The sequence below is a fragment of the Siniperca chuatsi genome, linkage group LG4 (genome assembly GCF_020085105.1).
Source record: "Siniperca chuatsi isolate FFG_IHB_CAS linkage group LG4, ASM2008510v1, whole genome shotgun sequence".
Taxonomy (NCBI): domain Eukaryota; kingdom Metazoa; phylum Chordata; class Actinopteri; order Centrarchiformes; family Sinipercidae; genus Siniperca; species Siniperca chuatsi.
In genome coordinates this window covers 29,738,393-29,757,131 of record NC_058045.1, presented here as the reverse complement: position 1 = coordinate 29,757,131, position 18,739 = coordinate 29,738,393, and the positions used below count along the sequence as shown (strand labels likewise).

General features: G+C 40.5%; 1 protein-coding gene across 1 annotated transcript in view; it reads right to left on the bottom strand.

The window, feature by feature from the left end:
- Positions 1-1,216: 1,216 nt before the first annotated feature.
- LOC122874707 (metabotropic glutamate receptor 8-like) overlaps positions 1,217-18,739 on the bottom strand; it is a 128,602-nt gene continuing 111,079 nt past the window's right edge. The window contains exons 10-11 of the mRNA XM_044192938.1: positions 4,904-5,150; positions 1,217-1,810 (exon numbers count right to left, since the gene is read on the bottom strand). Coding sequence (XP_044048873.1) covers positions 1,761-1,810; positions 4,904-5,150 — 297 coding nt within the window. The 3' untranslated portion in view covers positions 1,217-1,760. The remainder of the gene's footprint in view (positions 1,811-4,903; positions 5,151-18,739) is intronic.

Here is an 18,739-nt window from a genome sequence, read left to right as displayed (position 1 = left end):
TAAAAGCAGGATGCACGGACTCTTCATCACTCAGACTCTACCTGTCCTCTTCTTCTTCTCTGCCAGGAGATGCAGAAATATTCATTACATGCACGAGGAGTTCTCTCTGACAGCTTGTATTGATCCAGCCTCTCCTGTTCCACAGCACGTATTGATCACATCGACTGTCTTTTTAAAAAAAAGACTCTAATGAGGCACATACTGTGCTGAGTTTCCTGCCAGACTCAGGTTTGTATGATGTTAAAGGTCAGATCCAGTAAAGATGGAGTTTCTGTTCAATTCCTACTCTGCAGCTTTATCATGTTGGGATGTGAAGTATTTCCTATTGTTTCTTCTCTTCTGTTGAATAAACATGTCATGTCTGTACTGTCACATCCCCTCTATCATCTTCTATTCACACAATAAAAAAGATAATTTTTTCTTACTTTCCTCTTTGATAAAGCTTATAGTTAGGGTTGGCTTGGGTGAGTCCTGAACCATCCCTTAGTTATGCTGCTATACCCATTACCGCATGTTACTAACTCTACATCGTCTCTCTCCCATAGTTCTGTGTTTTCTCGTCTCTCTCCTCTCTCCTTCTGTCGCTTTCAGCAGGTATTTCTGCCTCCGGAGCTGCAGAGTCTGGATCTGTAGTTGTGGGCCACCTGCTGCCCCTGTGTTCCTGCTCGACAACTGCTACTACAGTTGTTATTGGCTCTGTTACTAATACTGACATTATTTTTCCTATAGCTGTCATTCCTATTATTATTAATCTATTAATATTAACACTACAATTACAATTCTACTATTTAAAAAAAATTCTAGGTGGTATTTGCATTGTGGTGTTGTGCTTACTGTTTCCCCGGTTGGAAAAACAATCGACCAATCTGAGCTTTTGTAGGCAGAATTAAGAATTGGAACGTTATCTTCCTACATAGTCAGCTGGCTAGCCAGGTACATCCAGCAGCCATTTTGATATATATTTTCTGTTACTTTGGAAAGATACCTATTTTCATGGTATCACATAGGTGGTCAAACAGTACATTGACAGTACATTGTCTGCCACAGTTTATGGTTATTAAGAACCACACATACCTGGTGTCAATAAAAGATTTGTGCTGATACCACACGCCACCGACCATAAGAAAAAAACAATAATGTACATTTTCTTTTTCTTAATTTGTTCTTATGTGCTCTCTCACACTATTCTCCCTCAATCAGACCCAAACATGGCACCGACTTGTGAAACATTCCTTTATTATAAATAGATCATTTGTATAAAAAACGGGCATGCTTCAATTCAACCATGGCATTTAGACATTTCGCAACCAAAAGCTACCATTCAGTTAGCCAAAAACAGCGACAGACTCATCTCATAATGCAGATCAACGGACGGACAAAATGAGACAAGAATCAGAAATTTTCACAACCACAAGTTTTTTTTTAACGTACAATTAGAATAACAACAAATATGGTTGGTCTCCACAATACATTTTTTGTATTTATTTTTGAAAATTTGTTTTAAATTTTTTTTTGTCTTTCAGGTTATCATCCTCCTGCTTCCTCGCGGTCTCTTTGAAGGTTTTCAGTTGTGATCCTTTCAGGTTTTTGGCGCCAATCAGGCCCGTTTCCTGCTGTCTGTAAACATAAAAACACCACAGATGTGTTGGTTCAGTTTGTCCTCATTTCTGTCTTGCGCTCTGGTGACGTCTCTTCTGAGTCTGACAGAAATCTGCTTGTTAAATGTCCCAGGACATCCTCGAGTCAAAGGTGTCATTTTTTCACATGGCATGGTTGGTGTAGCTGACATAGGTGTTTTTTGTTGGCGGCACTGAGGAGAGAAAAGCAAACAGCAGGTTGGTAAAGTGAAACCTTACTTTCACTTACCTTCGGTCCCCTGCAGTTTAAACTGAGTTCAGAGGCTGATTTCTGATCAGTGGATGTCACAAAAGTCAACAGATAACAAGGCATTTACAAATAAAAAATTACATGGAGTAGATCTACTGAGCAGCCAAACTACTGTTAGACATTAACAATTCTTAAAACATCTAGTGCCACCCTCAGGACAAACTGCACATTTTCAGTTCCAGTACTGGTAAGGCTCTAAGAATAGCTAACTCATCAGGTGTTTGCATGAAAGTTAATGTTTGACCTTTTTAAAGGTGGGGTATGTGATTCTAATCTTGAAATAATTTGTTAGCCCTGGCTCTGTAAATGGGAAATAAACAAAGTGGCTCGGACTGAGCCACACAACACTATTCCAGCCATGATTTGTGTGTCAGGTGACGTTAAATGACTTGCCCACGGACATTCAGCTGACTTTCTAGTTTGCTAAGATATGCTGTTGTTGTGATGTTAGCTATAGCAGCAGGAGAGTTGTGAGTATCGCTGTCTGGAGCGGCTGTGCTGGCTCTGGGAAACCGTCTCGTCCTCTCTGGCTGTTAGCTTCACAGCAGCAACTGTAGCGACAGTTTGCTAACCCACAACCTAGCTAACGTTTGTTACATTACTTGCTGTGTCGTTCTTTGCTCTATGTCATGGCATTGGATTTCTCCAGAATCTCATACTGCACCTTTCACAGTATGTGTAAAGCCAGGCAGACAGTGTACGATCACAGCCCGATTTTAACCCTGAACTGGTGGCAGACTAATCTGGGTGGCTGAATAGGTGGCAGTGAGCAAAATCCACTGAATCTGTGGGGTTGCTGGAGGGCCTCCACGACTATAGCGTAGAGCATGGCAGAGTTCCCACAAGGTGTATCCCCGCCGACGAAGGGCTCTGAACTATACTCTGTTGGCCTGGTCCCGATCCTCCACCCTGGTACATGGTTGAAAGCTACGCCTGTTAAGCAGCACATGGTTGTCAGTGTCCTCGGAATGCACTTTGACATTCAGAATTTTTGTGCAGTCAAATTCTGGGCCCTTGAAAGTGGTCATGTCCAAGAAAGCAATGGAAGTGGGGTGGACCACTGTTTTCACCTTGACGGAAGCGTGGTGGCCATTCAGAACTTGAACAAATTATTTGAACTCCTCCTGGGAAAGAGGTCAATCCCCAGATAACACTGAGGTACCGCAGATACTGATTTCGGTTTCAGACACTTTGGGAACAGACTCTTCCCGTTCAGCCATATAGATCTTTGCATAGGTTGGGGCAAACCATTTCCACAATGGCACCCCCGTAACCGGCATGTAATACAGGAGTAGTATGGGAACCTTTAAAACCATTTTTTCACACCCTGGAGGCCCTTGGTTGTCTTAAAAGACCAGACAGAGAAAATCTTTGACACAACACAGACAAGGAAATACCCACTTTCGGCAGCCATATTTGTTTGAGGTATGAAACAGAGTTGCAAAAGTTTTTAAATTGTGCAGCAGACATTATTTTTTATCGATAAGTTGAAGAATCTGAGGATCCTGGAAAGACTTTCAGAACTGCGACACGTGTGGTTAAATAACCTTGTTACTTTTTGAGAGATCATCACGGATATGTCTTTTAGAAAAGCCGATATTTAGCTCTGTCACTCGACACAAACTTTGGCTAAACTCCTGCTAGCGTCTCCTAGAGGCTGCAGCGTTCATTGCAGCCACAATATGAACAGTATTTATTACAGTGTTTGTCTTTCATTCATTCTAAATGTAAAGGTAGTATATCCATCAGTTGTTGAGATATGTTGGACTAAAGCCTCAGCAGCGTGTTCATCTCATGTAGTTTTTCATAAATGAATCTTTGGGACTTCTTTCCCTCACACTGAACACTATGCAGGATTAAATAGGAAGTTCAGCCTTGAGTAAGGTTGAGAAAGTAAAAGAGCTGCTGCTTGTTATATTAAGCAGATCAGTTCAGTCAGCACATCTCTGATGAGTAAACAATTCGATGTCTCCCACTTTTCTGCTGATGGACCAAGAAGTAGCTTTGAAGTGTAACTCTGAGCTGTAAACAGTTTGGCTTCATCAGATCTGGTCTCAGGTGACGTCTAAACAAACTCAAGTCAACTTCCTGTTAAATCCTCATTACTGCAGAGAGGCTTCACTCTGACTCTGACTTCACCTCCACATGGTAGACTCTTCTTCTTACAGTACCTTTGTTCAGAGAATACTCAACAGTATTTACTATAAACTGTCTTTTTCTTGTTCATCAGTACTTGCTGCCTGATGGTAAATACTTCTAAGGTATCCTAAAGGAGCAAGTCCCTTATGTAGGTAAATCTTCTTGTTCTCTGTCTACTCACTGTCTATCTCGGTGCATTCAGTACAGAAATACACTATATGGTATGTGAACACCCATTCGCATCAGTTCAGCCGCCTCAAGCACACTCATTTCTAACAGCTGCAGCCAGGGGTGTAGCACACAATTCTGGACACTGTATATAGGCATTCTCTATGGGCCCCTCCCTGCATCCACAGCTATTCATTCTAGTATCTTTGTGGGGCCTCCAAACATGAGAGCCCTGTATACTCAGTCGCCCTACTCCCCTAGTCCTACGCCCCTGGGTGCATCAAATCAAGCATACAGCCACGTAATCTCCATTGACAAACATCTGGGCTAGAATGGATCAAACTGAGGAGCTCATTGGCTTTCAGTATGGCTCTGTGATAAGACACCAATAAGTCTGTTTGTCAGTGTTCTGTCCTGCTAGAACTGTAAGTGCACTGTATACCTGGAAGTCCTGCCTTTGCTTTTATTGTTTTTTTTTTTTTTTTTCCTGTAGAGCGCTTTGTTGAGGAAACTGCTATACTAATAAAGTTTTATTATAATAAAATTGTTAAGTTGAATTTTCTATATATCAGCTAACTTATTGTTCAAATCGGCATCAGTGCAAAAGTATTAAACCATAATGCCAGAGGCATTGCGTGATTTCTGAGACCTGTACAACACAGGGTTCGATCATATTAAAACATGGTAAGAAGCCCCTCAGCCCACTCACCGTTGGCCTCTACACCCTCGCACAGCTCCGTCTTCACCTCGCCGTTGGGCCGCTCAGCCGCCAGCTGTGACAGCTTGCTGGTCATGGTGGCGGCGGTGACAATGGCCTTGAAGCTGCGTTTGCGTTTGGGGACGTTCTGCTCAGGGTGGAAGATGATGATGTAGACCTTCGGCATGTAGAGCATGCCCAGAGAGACGGAGGCGCTGAGGCTGAGGGAGACGGTCAGCGTGGCCGTCTGGATGTACATCTGAGGAGAAAACAGAGGGGGGAAGGGTTACAGGACGGCGAACGACAGGGGTCGATGAGATTCAGAAAGACAGCAGGACGTCGCCTTTAACAATCATGATGATAACCTGAGAAACTTTTACTGTTTACTTCCTGTTAACTGTCAACGGTGATGTGAAAGAAACCAAACTTTTAACACAGACATAGAAAATGATCTCATCATGACATCAAATAAGTAATGCCATCTACTCTCAAATAATGTCAAATAATGAGTTAATTCCCTAAATTGCTATAAAGCAATATTTTGATGAGTAGGTCTCTGTTTTTTGGTATGCAGTGCATGCACGTGGGTGTAATGTGCTAGGAAACGTAGCCATTCAAAAGCAAACGTGAGTAAGAAGAAGATTGCAAATATTTTCTGAGGAAGGAAACGCAAATGCTTGTTAGAACTCAAGGATACACTGAATGTAAGCAAAACTGTTTGCGAGACCTTTAATTTGTTTCAGTGAATTACTAATCCTTGAAATTTCAAATTTTGTGCACTCATATAGCAATACATAGCAAAGAGGATAATTCTCAAGGAGTGGAAGGCTCCCAGCGCTCCTTGTTTCTCTAGATGGTTTAGGGAATTAGTCTCAGGGATACGTCTTGAGAGGCTTTGTAGCAACATACATGGTTTTCATGAAAAATTTGAGAGTACCTCGGGCCCAATTATTAGACACCTCAATTTTCCCGATTGTTAGCTGAAGTCCCTGCTGCCTGATATCCAGTTTTGTTATTCTTTGCCATACACTTTATCGTTATTGATAGGCTGATATCGGCTGAAACATTGTTGTATTCTGGTCTGGCTTTTTCTGGTTGTTGTTAATGAAGACTGTGAGATGCAGATTAAATATTTTGGTCAAATATTGTTAACTTTTTTTTTACATATGTTTAAGGGATGTCAAAGCTAATTTTTGTGAAGATTTATTTTGTAGATTACCTTATTTTTCTCAGGATTATTGAGATAATTTGTATAATTTAATTAATGGTAACTATATATATATATATATATATATATACATACTGTATTGTGTTCCTTAATTTAGATCAGGAACGATATATAATATGGTGCACCTTGACTGTAATGTTGGTTGGTTAATGTTGGCAGAGTGAGATGATGTAAAACAGTGAAGTTATGTATAACGTCTGTTGTTAATGTTCAGTTGTCCTACTGTTGAAGCGGACACTAAAGTGGACCAAGGTATCCGTGCTCTTGCTTTATCCACGTCCACTTTAATTCAGTAACTATCAAGTTTATAGTTAATGCTAAGAGTAACCAGTGTTACACTAACAATCTGGGTTCCTACTGACTGGAGTAGAAACAACACCCTTAACTTTAGTTCCTGCTGCTACAGTAACACAAATTTGTACGCACTATTTAAAAAAATACGTCTGACACCTGGTCAGCTCCTTACAAATTAATTCATTTCTTCGCCTAAAATATTTTTTTAATTCCCTCAAAATATTAATTTGTGTTTGCTTTACTGGTACCTAACAGATTTCCTCAAATGAATTACATCATGCCTTCATTTGTTTGCTCAAAATACTTAATTTGGTCCCACATTAATAACTGCTGGGTGAGGTTGTCCCTGTACCACCTCAACACTCTCAGCTTTGATTTACTTCAGTATTTATTTTTCATGTGGACATAATGGTATTTCATCTTTTATGTCCATGAAATGTATTTTTTAGAGAAAAACATTAAATATAAATATTTCATTCAGTTGTCTCATGTACTAAGATCTCGGTTTCATGACTCAAGTATGTAATTGAACAGTTTCTTTTGGGGACATATAAGGTTTTCAGCTGACAGTGTTGAGGCCACTACATGCAGACAAACCTGATGATCTGAACAAGAGGATTTACTTAAACGCTGGTCTGAAGCACTGAGCTCAGCAGCAATAATTCCATCAGCCGTCATTAAACCAACAGATGGTCGACTGCTCGGTTCATTTACTGGAATCAATCTAGTGACTCGTGTTTGGGGCTGATCATTTTGTCTGCTCAGGCAGATACTTTGGCTCATAACCAGCCAAAGTTTAGAGTTTTTACTCTCCAGCTGACTGGTGGAAAAGTCAAAGTGCTGAATACTGGGCTGCAGTTTCCTGTTGTGTTGAAACGTAAGTGATGCCGTGTTTGATTGATTTTTTTTTCCGATCACTTCCTGCAAATTTTTACACATTAAAAGCCTATCATGAAAGGGCGAGGTTAAGCCCTTTGAGCCACTGGAAAACTTTTAATGTGGAACATCTGCAGGAAGTGATTAGTTTCACTGACAGTGGCTCACAAAAATGACAAAGTGGAAGTAAGAAATAATGAGTGATTAAAAACTGTTAGAGAAAAGAAAGTGTTTTTAGCAGTGGTGAGTGGATACTAAAATATTCATCCATTAGTTATACCCGCTTATCCTTTAGAGGGCTGGGGGGGACTGGAGCCAATCCCAGCTGACACTGGGCAAGAAGCAGAGTACACCCAGCACAGGTCGCCAGTCAGTCACAGGGCTGACAGATAGAGACGGACAAGCATTCACACTCACATTCACACCTACGGGCAAAACTAGAAGAAAAACACTTTACACACTGGGAAAAAAATATAAGCTTTTAAACCATTTAAACAGTAATACTGAACTAAGAGGGCTCTTGCAGTTCCACCTCCTCTCACCCCATTAACTGTGAGCCGTATAAATGTTTTCAGTAGTGGACTGTTTAACTGCTAGAGCTCCATCATGTGAGCAGTTGGACGATCATTAACTGATAATCTCTGCCTTTAAACGGGATCAACAACAGAGCAGAGAAACACCAGGACTCTCTCTCTCTCTCCTCATCTCAGTTTGACAGATGACCCTGAACGCACCATTAGGCTCCGTGCTGCGTTTATGAGACTTATTGATTCTCTGTGTTGTTATCTTTGTCTGCAGTGTGCTGTGAAGGCTCTCAGTGTAACTTTGAGTCTCTACTGGCAGAAGGAGGCATTTAGAGACCTGATCCAATGTCACACTCTGAACCGGAACCCTGACTGGAGCAATATTACTCTCTTTATAATCACAGGTGTTCTGTATTTTGATTGGGCAACAGCACAGCGTAACTCCTCCGCCATGGCTACCTGACCTTACTAACAACCTGTACCAAACAGACTGCTGCTGTCAGCTAAATCTCGTCACATAGATAAATAAAAGAAATGGTTAGCAATATGACACTTATTAATTAATATAAGACGTTTCGCCTCCCATCCGGAAGTCATTCTCAATAGTGAAAAAATGGGACAGGAACTCAGAAATTTAAGCTACTCTGTGTTACATAAGCCCTGCCCTCAGGAAGGAGTCTACCTGAGTATCTGTTGATTACTCTGCCTAGTTTCACCTGAAACTGACCTAATTGTTTCCATGATGGCCCAGTAATCAGTAATCAGGCCTATTGTATAAATATAATTCTGTATATTGACATCTTAAAGCAAGACTTGGAACTTCTGAAAAAAGAAATACCACATTCTTCCTATTACAAATGAAAAGTTGAATTCATGAGCAATAAAAAGCATCCTTGCTCACTTTAATACACTTTTACTTGGCCTGGTATGACCAGTAGCTCATGGTGGCTAAAGTTAGCTAGTGTTGGCTAACTTTAGACAGATACTGCTGTGAAACTAGCATTACTGAGTCAGTTCACTGACTTTATGACTCTTCTCTACTTATGCTGTTAAACTACTGTATGTGTACACTATGTACAGTATATATTTCGGGGATCAATAAAGTATTTCTGATTCTGATTAGCATTTAGCATCTTGTAATTGCCATTTATGGCCACAGTGGACATGTTCAGTCAAAGTTACATAGTCTTTCTTTAAATTATTAAATGAACACATATTTAGTCATTAAGAAAAAAAATCTAAGCAACTAGTGATATACCAGAATATAACCAAGAAACTGTAAGACTGCAAAACGCTTTATTTAACTGTATTCAAAGCCATTTGAGCATTGCATTGTCGATAAAATATTCCAAATGTTTCCAGACTCTTCTGACTCTCCTGACTGTGTAACCCCTCATGTCCACTGGAGATGGATTGAAAACACGTTTGCAGCTCATTTCTGATCGATGTGGTAACAGGTACTTTGTGTTAGGACTTTTAAGGACTGTATGCAGCACACCATCTGATCTTTATTTAGTATCCGTATTTCCTGAATAGTGATTATTATTATTATTATCAGGGAAAACTATAACATTTATTTTGCTGCTTTACAGACTTTAGAGGACAAGGCACAGAAACAAACATGTCACTTATCAATAAATACATCCAAAGTCGTGACAGAGCAGAAAACGAGATGCTGCCGCTGCCACATGGACATTGTGGGTAAAAGGCAGAGAGCATCTGCGTGCTATCATTAAAGTGTTGTTTGTATTCTCTCTCATCGCCACCGTTGATGCTGATAAAACTCATTTTGGGGTAAAAACCAACCGTCTGCTGCAGCAGGATGATTCAAGCTCACTCAACCACACACACACGCACACACACACACACACACACACACACACACACACCGTGCAGAGCTCAACCAGGCAGCAGAAACTTCTGTTTCCTCTTTCCGTCCTCCAGCATCTGTCACAACACACCTGCGCACATGCTCCCAACACCGCCTACCACCACCACTGCTCAGAGACCACCCGCGTAGCCATGGCAACCGCCTCATGTATGGGCTAATGGTCCTGGGTTAATGGTCCTCTGACTGAGTGAGGCCTGGGTTAATGGTCCTCTGACTGAGTGTCAAAGTGACAGCGGGGAATCCTCGGTGGGGCTCCGCTCAGCCACCAGGATGGAGGAGGAGAGGAGAGGAAGGAAGGGAACGTGGCGACAGATGGTGAGTTTCCTCCCAAGAGCCCAAAACAACGACAGCGGTGATTCCAGCGACGCATCAAGCAAATGTATGACAGACAGTGAAGCATAAACTCATTTGTGGGCCTGAGAGAAAAAACAAGCTCTGAAGTGATTTATGTGGCCTCTCCGACACAAGCTGTTATTGCAAAACCAACGCCACGAACAGTGTGAAGGTCAGAGGAGTCTGATGACATGTTTTAGGAAAGCGTAAAGGAGAAAGGTGAGGAAGTGCTAGAAGGCCGACTCATGAACAACCACTCAGTCTTATAAAGTCACATTAAGGGATGTCCCACTCAAGTTTTTTTGGCCCTGATCCGAGTCCTTTAATATTGAGTATCTTCCTTGCATGCTAACACAGGGGAGTGGAGAATGAGTTGAGAATGTGCAGAGCGAGTGTGTATGTGCATCTGCATCATGGTGATTCCTCTAGCACCACCATGAGGTTGACATTTGTGGTTTTGAGTGAAATGTCTCAACAACTATTGGATTGATTGCCATGAAATCTGATACATTCTGCCCCTACATTCCACTCTGCCCCCCCTGATTTTTCATCTAGCATCATCATCAGGTCAAGATTTACGATGATCAATACTTTGTGTGAGACGAGTTTTCTTGCAATAATTTGTATGGAATAGTAATGTGCATTACAGTAAACACTGCATATGTATGTTGACAAATCAGAGGAGGAGCTCCAAACTTCACCATCGGAAATCAATAACGGAACCTAAAGGCATATTTCCTAAAAATCCCCCAATTCTTACAAATTTTAACAAGGACAGCAAAGAGGTGGATTATGGGTTATTTTTTTGGATTCTTTTGGGGGAAAAATGATGCACACAACATGTAGAATATTTCAATCTGATGGAAAGGTGCAGCCATAAAAAAGTCTTAGGTCTCACTCAGTGTAAGAATCATCAAACTTTAAATCCACTGAAAGGGGAAGTTTATGAAGTTTTGGGAGGTTAATGGAGGGTGAATCCTGTGACTGTACAGCTCTCTGTCTCTGTGACCTGGACGCCACCTTCCCGCATGATCAAAGCAGAGCTGGTTTAAAGCTCACGACTGTGCGAGTCTGATCTGAGAGCAGCTGAGGCCTGAGTGAAACTGGAGCAGCAGATCTTTCTTCTGAACGGCAGCAGAAGGCTGCAGGACAGAAGACACCAGGTGGATGAACCAGGCAGGATCATACAACACTAGAATAGTCAGTGTAATGAGCTAATTTCCCCTCCGTTTGGAAGATATCAATCGACTAATAGATGAACACTATCATCAAGACGACTGCAGCATGTTGATCTAAACTGATGTTTTTGGACATTTACAAATATTGTAAATCTACTGAACTAATATGCTGCTGTGATCAAGTTTCATGGATCCACATTAGCACTAACTCTTCTATATGTCTCAGAAGTATATTCTTAAATTTGGCCCTTTCTCTCAAACAAAAGTATACACTGTACCTCAAACGGAAATAACTTTTGAGGTAATGTCTATATTTGGTGTTGGCATTTATGTAATCCAACTCACAGCTTGTACTGTACTTCAGTGAAACCTCCAGCACAGGCAGATCCAGTTATAAGGCAAAGAATCTGGATGTTCCTGCAGTTTTAATGTTACTCATCTGTTATTTGTTGGAGGGAAGCTAAAGTGCCTTAAACCCCCTTAAACTGCAGTTTTATTAAGTTTTTTTAGAAAAAAAGAGATGATGACATTTGTAGAAAAAAATACCTAAGCACTGTATTCCCCGTACATCTCTGTGTTCAAATGTGTTTTAGTGAAATTTACAAAAATCACTGAGTGCAGATTGCTTTTTTTTTGTGATGATCCCTCACTGGTTTCCCACTCACAAACATGGCCAGTTGTGTTAATTGTAATTTATGACCATGCTTGAGGTACTACTAGATATTACTGTGTTTATCACTGTGAAAGTAAGTTGACACTTATGGAAACCCATTTCTTCCAGGAAAAAAACCAACAGATGAACACGTCTGGGAAGTGTCTAAACTATTGGATGGATTGCCATGAAATTTAATACAGATATTCATGATTCACTGATGATCCTAATGATGAATCATGCTGACTTCAGTGATCCCCTGACTTTTCCTCTAGCGTCACCAAGAGGTTGACATTTGTGGTTTACAGTGAAATGTCTCGACAACTATCAGATCGATTGCCATGAAATTTGGTACAGACATTTTTGTCCCCTTCAGGATGAACTGTAATGACTTTGATGATCCCACCATCAGGTCAAAATTACAATTTGTCCAATACTGAATACTACACACTTGCAAAACTAATGACTTTTCCATCGGCCTTAGCAAATTTTTGCATGCTAATATGCTAAACTAAAATGGTGAACATGTTAAACATTGTACCTACTTAGCATCAGTATGTTAGCATTGCAACTGTTAACATGTAAGCATGCTGACATTGGCATTAAGCTTAAAGCACCACTTTCTCTAAGCACAGCCCCTAGCCGCTAAGGAACGCCACTATCATGGCTGTAAACTCTTAGTATTTATTTTTAAAACTCTTATTTTCTTTATTATGAATAATTGTTTAAGACCATTATAAACTCAGACTAGCTCAGATACAGTAGAACACACTTGACGTCTGATAACAATGAGGAGGGATAAGGAGAAGAATCAGGATTCAATCAGGATCAAACTGTTGCTACTGTCACTCATTTTGCTGCCAGAATCAGCACTGTAGGACGAATAATGTCTGTGGAGGCTTTAATCCACTTGAGTGTGCAGGACGTCCCATCTTTAGACATTTATGTAATAGAAGATGAAAGTGTTAATGAAAAGTGATTTCATATATAAAAACTACATACCTACATACCATAGAGTTGAAATGATCCTGGTACAGTCCAACTATAACCTTAAAAATGTGACATCTGACAATCCAACAGTATCATAAATCCTCGAAATCTATATGTCTAAATCAATCACAATGATGCACTGATCAAAAAGAGTCCATTTGTTTAAATTTGGGTGGATCACCTCCAAAAGAGTTTCCCCTCGGGGATCAATAAAGTATTTCTGATTCTGATTCTGAAAAGGGGGGTGAGTGATAAGGGGCTCAGAAAGCTGGTGCACTCTGATCCACATTTACATTCACCACAGTACTCTGATTACTGGGAGAATTCACCTTAAAGGAAGAGTCCAACATTTTGGTCATCTATGTTTGTCCAGTACAGTGATAGGTCCAGAACATGTTTAGCCAAACTTAGCCACAAAGACTGGAAGCAGGGGAAACTGCTAGCCTAGCTCCATCAACAGAGAAAATATATACCTGTTTAATTTACATCTCTGTGGTCTTTAAATGTCATCTTGTGTGGTTCATAAAATCTGGGATTATTGCACCTGGAGATATAACATACAAGTGTCAGACAGGAGTGAAGTGTATTTTAGTGTGATTTTTATTCTCCCAGATAAATCCTGGCAGTGTGAAGTGGTTGTAGACACTGATAATAAAACTAATAATAGCATCGTTAGCATATTAATATGATAAAGTAGCTCATCGGTTGAGGTCAGAGGGGTTGGATTCCCAGGAGGAGCTGCTGTGGGTGGAGCTGCATGTTAATCTTCTCTGGGATCCTCTGGCTGAATATCAAAGCCTGGTTCATTATGCATGGAGGCAGCATGATTCTCTCCCAGCGGCCCTGACTTCTCTACCTGCCTGTGAATGTAAACGCCTCCCTGGGCAGCCGGTGCTGCGTTCAGGGCCCAGCCCCTCTGATGTGCTTATTAGTCATTCTCTGGCTTTCTTCTCTGTCGGCTGCACGGCCGATTGCTGCTGCTACTGTAAATGTCAGCGAGTTAGTGTCCTGCTCCAGATTCGCAGTCTGACCTAAAAGATCAGCTGATTAGTTCAGGTCTACCACATTTTGCATAGAGTCCAATTATCCTCGGATCTATTTTGGTCTGGTTCTGGGTGTCTTTTCAGATCAGATTTAATTTATGCACGTCAGGGTCAGGGAAGTTTTCTGCAGGTCGGTTTTGAAATTGGAAATTGCAGCAGATGTGACACCTATCTGCGATCACAGTGACTTCACTATTAGGTAGGTAATTTTTCTAAAGAGTTTCCCTACAGGGATCAGTAAAGTATTTCTGATTCTGATAATTTCCTTTTTCCATTTAATGACTCTGCAATAACTTGAAGTTGCCCTCAAAGTGTCCCACATGCAGCTGCGACTGCACACCTAAACACACTTGTTGCTAAGGATACTGAATCTCTTGTGTTTGAGCATTGAGGTAATGCATCTACACAACACAACTTTTTTGCCGGCCCACACCTTCCCGAAGGTGGAAACAGGGGAGCTGCGTCTGAGAATTACTGTCACTTTCTGAAACAGACAACTCAACAATCACCATTTATTAGCCAGGTGTATGGAGGTGTGAAAGGAGGCGAGGTTTGGACGTCTCTCAATCTTTTTTTTTTTTTTTTTTTCCAGTCTTGACACAATTACTTCTATTGTTTATCATGTGAACAGCCGAGTGCAACAACATGAATGTCTCCGAGGAGAGTCTGAAAGTGTTATCACTGTTTGTATGATTCGTGACGTCGAAACTTTCAAAGACATACAAAAGAGTTGATAGAGAGATCAGGGAGGCAGTGGGAGGCGGCCAGGAGCAGACACGATGACAGCAGGTTTTTCACTCCACCTTTCAGTGTGGACATTCAGAACAGGTAGAAACACTTTAGACGTTGTCAGAGCACACTGTGATGAATTTGTTAGTTTGAAGCAGACTGAATGTCTCCGACAAGAAAACTCAATTTAAGAAAGAGGGAGAGAGAGGAAGAGCTAATATAGTGAAAATATAATGAAACTAAACTACTCTCAGGAGAGAGGAGAGAGAAGCTGCAGCCACATGCTCGTCCCAGTGGTGAAGGATGTATTCACATCTTTTACGTAAAAGTAACAGTACGGCAATAGTAGGCTACTCCAGTACAAGCACGATATTATCAGCAAAACGTACATACGTTACAAAATTCAGTACTCATTATGCAGAATGGCCCCATTCAGTGTTATATGTATTATATTACTGGATTACTATTACTAATGCATAAACATGTAAGTAGCATTTTATTGTTGCTGTGGGTGGAGCTAATTAACTACTTTATATACTGTTGGGTTTTTTATTCAAGAACATTTCATCATATTTTCGGAACTTATCGTGCACATTGTATGTCAAATTGTTTTCTGCAAAGTAACCAGAAACTCCAGCTGTCAGATAAATGTAGTGGAGTAATATTTGTGTCTGAAATGTAGTGGAGAGGAAGAAGAATGTAGCAGAAAAGGAAAATACTAAAGCCAAGTACAAATGCCTCAAGAATTTTACTTGGATGCAGTACTTGAGTAAACGTACACAGTTACTTTCCATCACTGGCTGTTCCATTGAGCATTCCATGTAGTAAACAGGGCACAAGCAAGGTAAACGATTGCATCCATGGATATCAATAACCTGTTTAATATCAATAACAATCTCAATCAGTGAAAGGGTGCTAAAAAGGAATGATTCAATATGTTTCATTTGTTTTATACTGGAGTCTCAAAATTGCCATCCTTCTGTAAACATTTCTCCCCTCAAAGTCAGGAAAGCAGTGATGCACAAAACCAGAACAGATGAGCAGGGAGCAGTGACCAGAGTCCTTGTTGACAAAATGATACAATTTTTACCTCCAGCTTTACAGTCGCTGTATGTCAGAAACGTTATGATGATGAAACTCCAGGAAATAATTTTTCTCCAAACAGGATATATAGCATTATGGAGTGAAACTTTTCTGTTGATAGATGAAAAAAAAAAACACTCAAATAAATCTGGAGGAGTCTGGCATAGAGACGACGACTTCTGGATGCTGAGAGGAAAGCAAAAATGTTTCTGAATAATTCGACAGTGTAAAAACTTCTAGGAGAGTTTGCATACGTTTTTCCCAATGTTACAGTGAAGTATTGGCAGGCTGTCAGTACAAGAGGGTGGACACAATAACACCTCATGGAAAGGACTAAGACTCTGATTCCACCTGGTATTAACTTGTAATCTGTATCTGGATCTTTTGTCTGGATCATGACAAACACATGTCAATGCATCTACAAAAAATTACTGACAGCGTTGTTTTGTGTTTGGATATTTTTTTTTTTCTGTGTTTTTTTTTCTCTTCACTCATGTTGTTTGAGTGCAGCAGCTGCAGATTTTATCTGCAGATGATAAACTGAACTTGGCTGAGACTCTCTACGCAGCTCCAATCTTCAGAGTGGGAGTTACAGCGACTGAAAAGGCCAAACTGATGCCTCACTAAATGAACAGGCTGACCTCTGAGCTCCTGTGTATTTACAGCCCTGAATGCTGTCTATTTCCTGACTGTTGACATTTAGCTTTAAAAACAACTCCAACATGACTTCAGTCTTTTATTACCTTTGATTTCTGCTTGTAAACATAGTAAGTCACCAGCTGTTTGATTTTCATGTGGTTTTCACTGTTCTGTATCATCCATATGAAGAGTACAAACATACTGTTAGGATCTCTATTATGAGAATTTCAGGACCTAAACAATGTTGTTTGGGATATAAAACAGGCTCATGTGCTTGGGAAGGATGAGGAACCCTGAGCTAGGTGAAGAAAACCCTGCACCTGATGTCCATACAGGACAAAGATTAAGAGACCAATCACACCTGAACCTCATTAACTGTCATACATACAGACCTTACTGACATTTCAACTCCTTTCAGCGCTTGCATTTCAACTGCAGTCAGTGATTAGGCCTGAGCGGTGCTCTCCAAGGTGCTGATCCTGCTGCTGGGCGCAGCTAGGGAGCTATCCAGAGTGCTCTTTCTCCCCCGTCCACAGTTGTGGGAAGGCTTTCTCCAGCATGAACTTCCAGCCAATAACTTCCTTGTCTAATCACTGACTTCACCCGTTTCCTAACAGATATATAGACCCCCTGTTAGTGTTTTCTGTTTGCTGATTCTGGAATCCATTTTCACTTGTGAGTACAATAGAAAAGTATAGCTTAGTTCTGTTTACTGTTTTCTGTGCTGTAGTTTGATGGTCACCAAGTCTCTTAGTTAGATAGCCTTGCTGGCTGTACGGTTTCTTTGTTTTGCCTAGAGAATAAAACTCCTTAAATGTTTCTTCAGTCTCCTGCCTCTCACTGCACCCTTTCACTTTCAGCAATTCCGTTTGTTTGACATTTTAACTGCTTTCAGTGCTTGACCTTTGACTGAATCAGTCCTTTCACTTAAACTTCACCCAATGCTTACTGTTGAATTGACACTTCAGCTTCACTGGGCAATTACACTTAAACTGACACTTCCACTTCATTGAGCGATTACACCTAAACTGAAATTCTTTTTAATTGCCAATTCAGCTTCTTTAACTAAATCTGTGTCAACTGCCACTTCAACTTCTTTCAGTGCTTCAACTTCAGGTAGAACTTCAGACTCAGTGAGAACATGCACATTTTCTTCCAAAACTGTAGCCTTTTCTACTCTAAATGCATACAGTACAAACTACAACAAAGTACTACAAATAAAGTTAGTTAAGTAAAGAAAGTTGTGCACTTATTGTTTTCAGAACTACAATAAGATCCGCTGTGCTTCACATACACAATTTATTCCAATTTCTGTCAGTGCTTACACTTCACTCAACACTTGAACAAAAGCGCTTTGAGTAGTCAGAAAGACTAGAAAGGCACTATATAAGTACAGTCCATTTACCAGACCTAAGCTTCAACTGAATCTTCAACTTTGTTCACTGATTACACAACAGGTTCAACTTCTTTTAGCAAGTTAACACTTTTTAACTGCCATTTAAACTTCACAACTTACTGTCTGGGATTCTGTTTCAACTGCCACTTAAACTTTCAGTGCTTAAACATTCGGTAAAATTTGTTTTCTCATACCTTCATCTTCAGCTATCACTGCTATACAAAGTTATTTTTTATTCATCCCGTGTCGAGGCAAAAGAATAGTTTCTGGCTGAATGATTTCACAAAATAAATCAATTCAGACATGAATGGAAGCAGAGTTGGATTAAAATTTCAAATGTTTACTTGATGCACAGGTGTTTATCGATTTACCTGGTCTGAAATATGAAACCCATCACATTATTCACATGTTTACAGCAGGCAGGACTGGTCAGTTTGAGCTGCAGCAGCAGGCTGATAAAGAGTCGAATAGCAGACACAACAGTGTCCAGTGACTAATGAATAAGAAGGCCTGAGGTGTTTGTTGTGTTTCTCTCTACAATTAACAGTGTGGATGCTCCAAGGCCTTAATACAAACAGTCTGTCTGCTGTGTGATTACAGAAAAATACAGAATACATTTCATTTTTCTCTGTATAATGAACTAGGAAATGTTCTTCTTAGTCAAATGTATTCTGCTTCTCTTGGCTGCAGTTTTTCAGTAAAAACCTGAAATTTGTTGCAGAAGAAGGGGCTTCTGTCTGCAGACTTCTGTTCTCTGAAGCCTCAGTGGGGGGGCAAGCTGCCGGCTGCTTGATGTGACATCTCAGTCTGTTTGGGGACGGTGATGTAATCTTCATCTGAGCATGTCTGAATGTTCAGTATGAATCTGCTGGGTAAGTAATACCAAGGTACAACAAACTGCTGTCGAACATTTCTAGTCCTTAGCAGATCAGGGTATCAGAACAAATCTGACCATTTGAGTTACTCAGATGTTCTTAAGACTGTGTAACAAA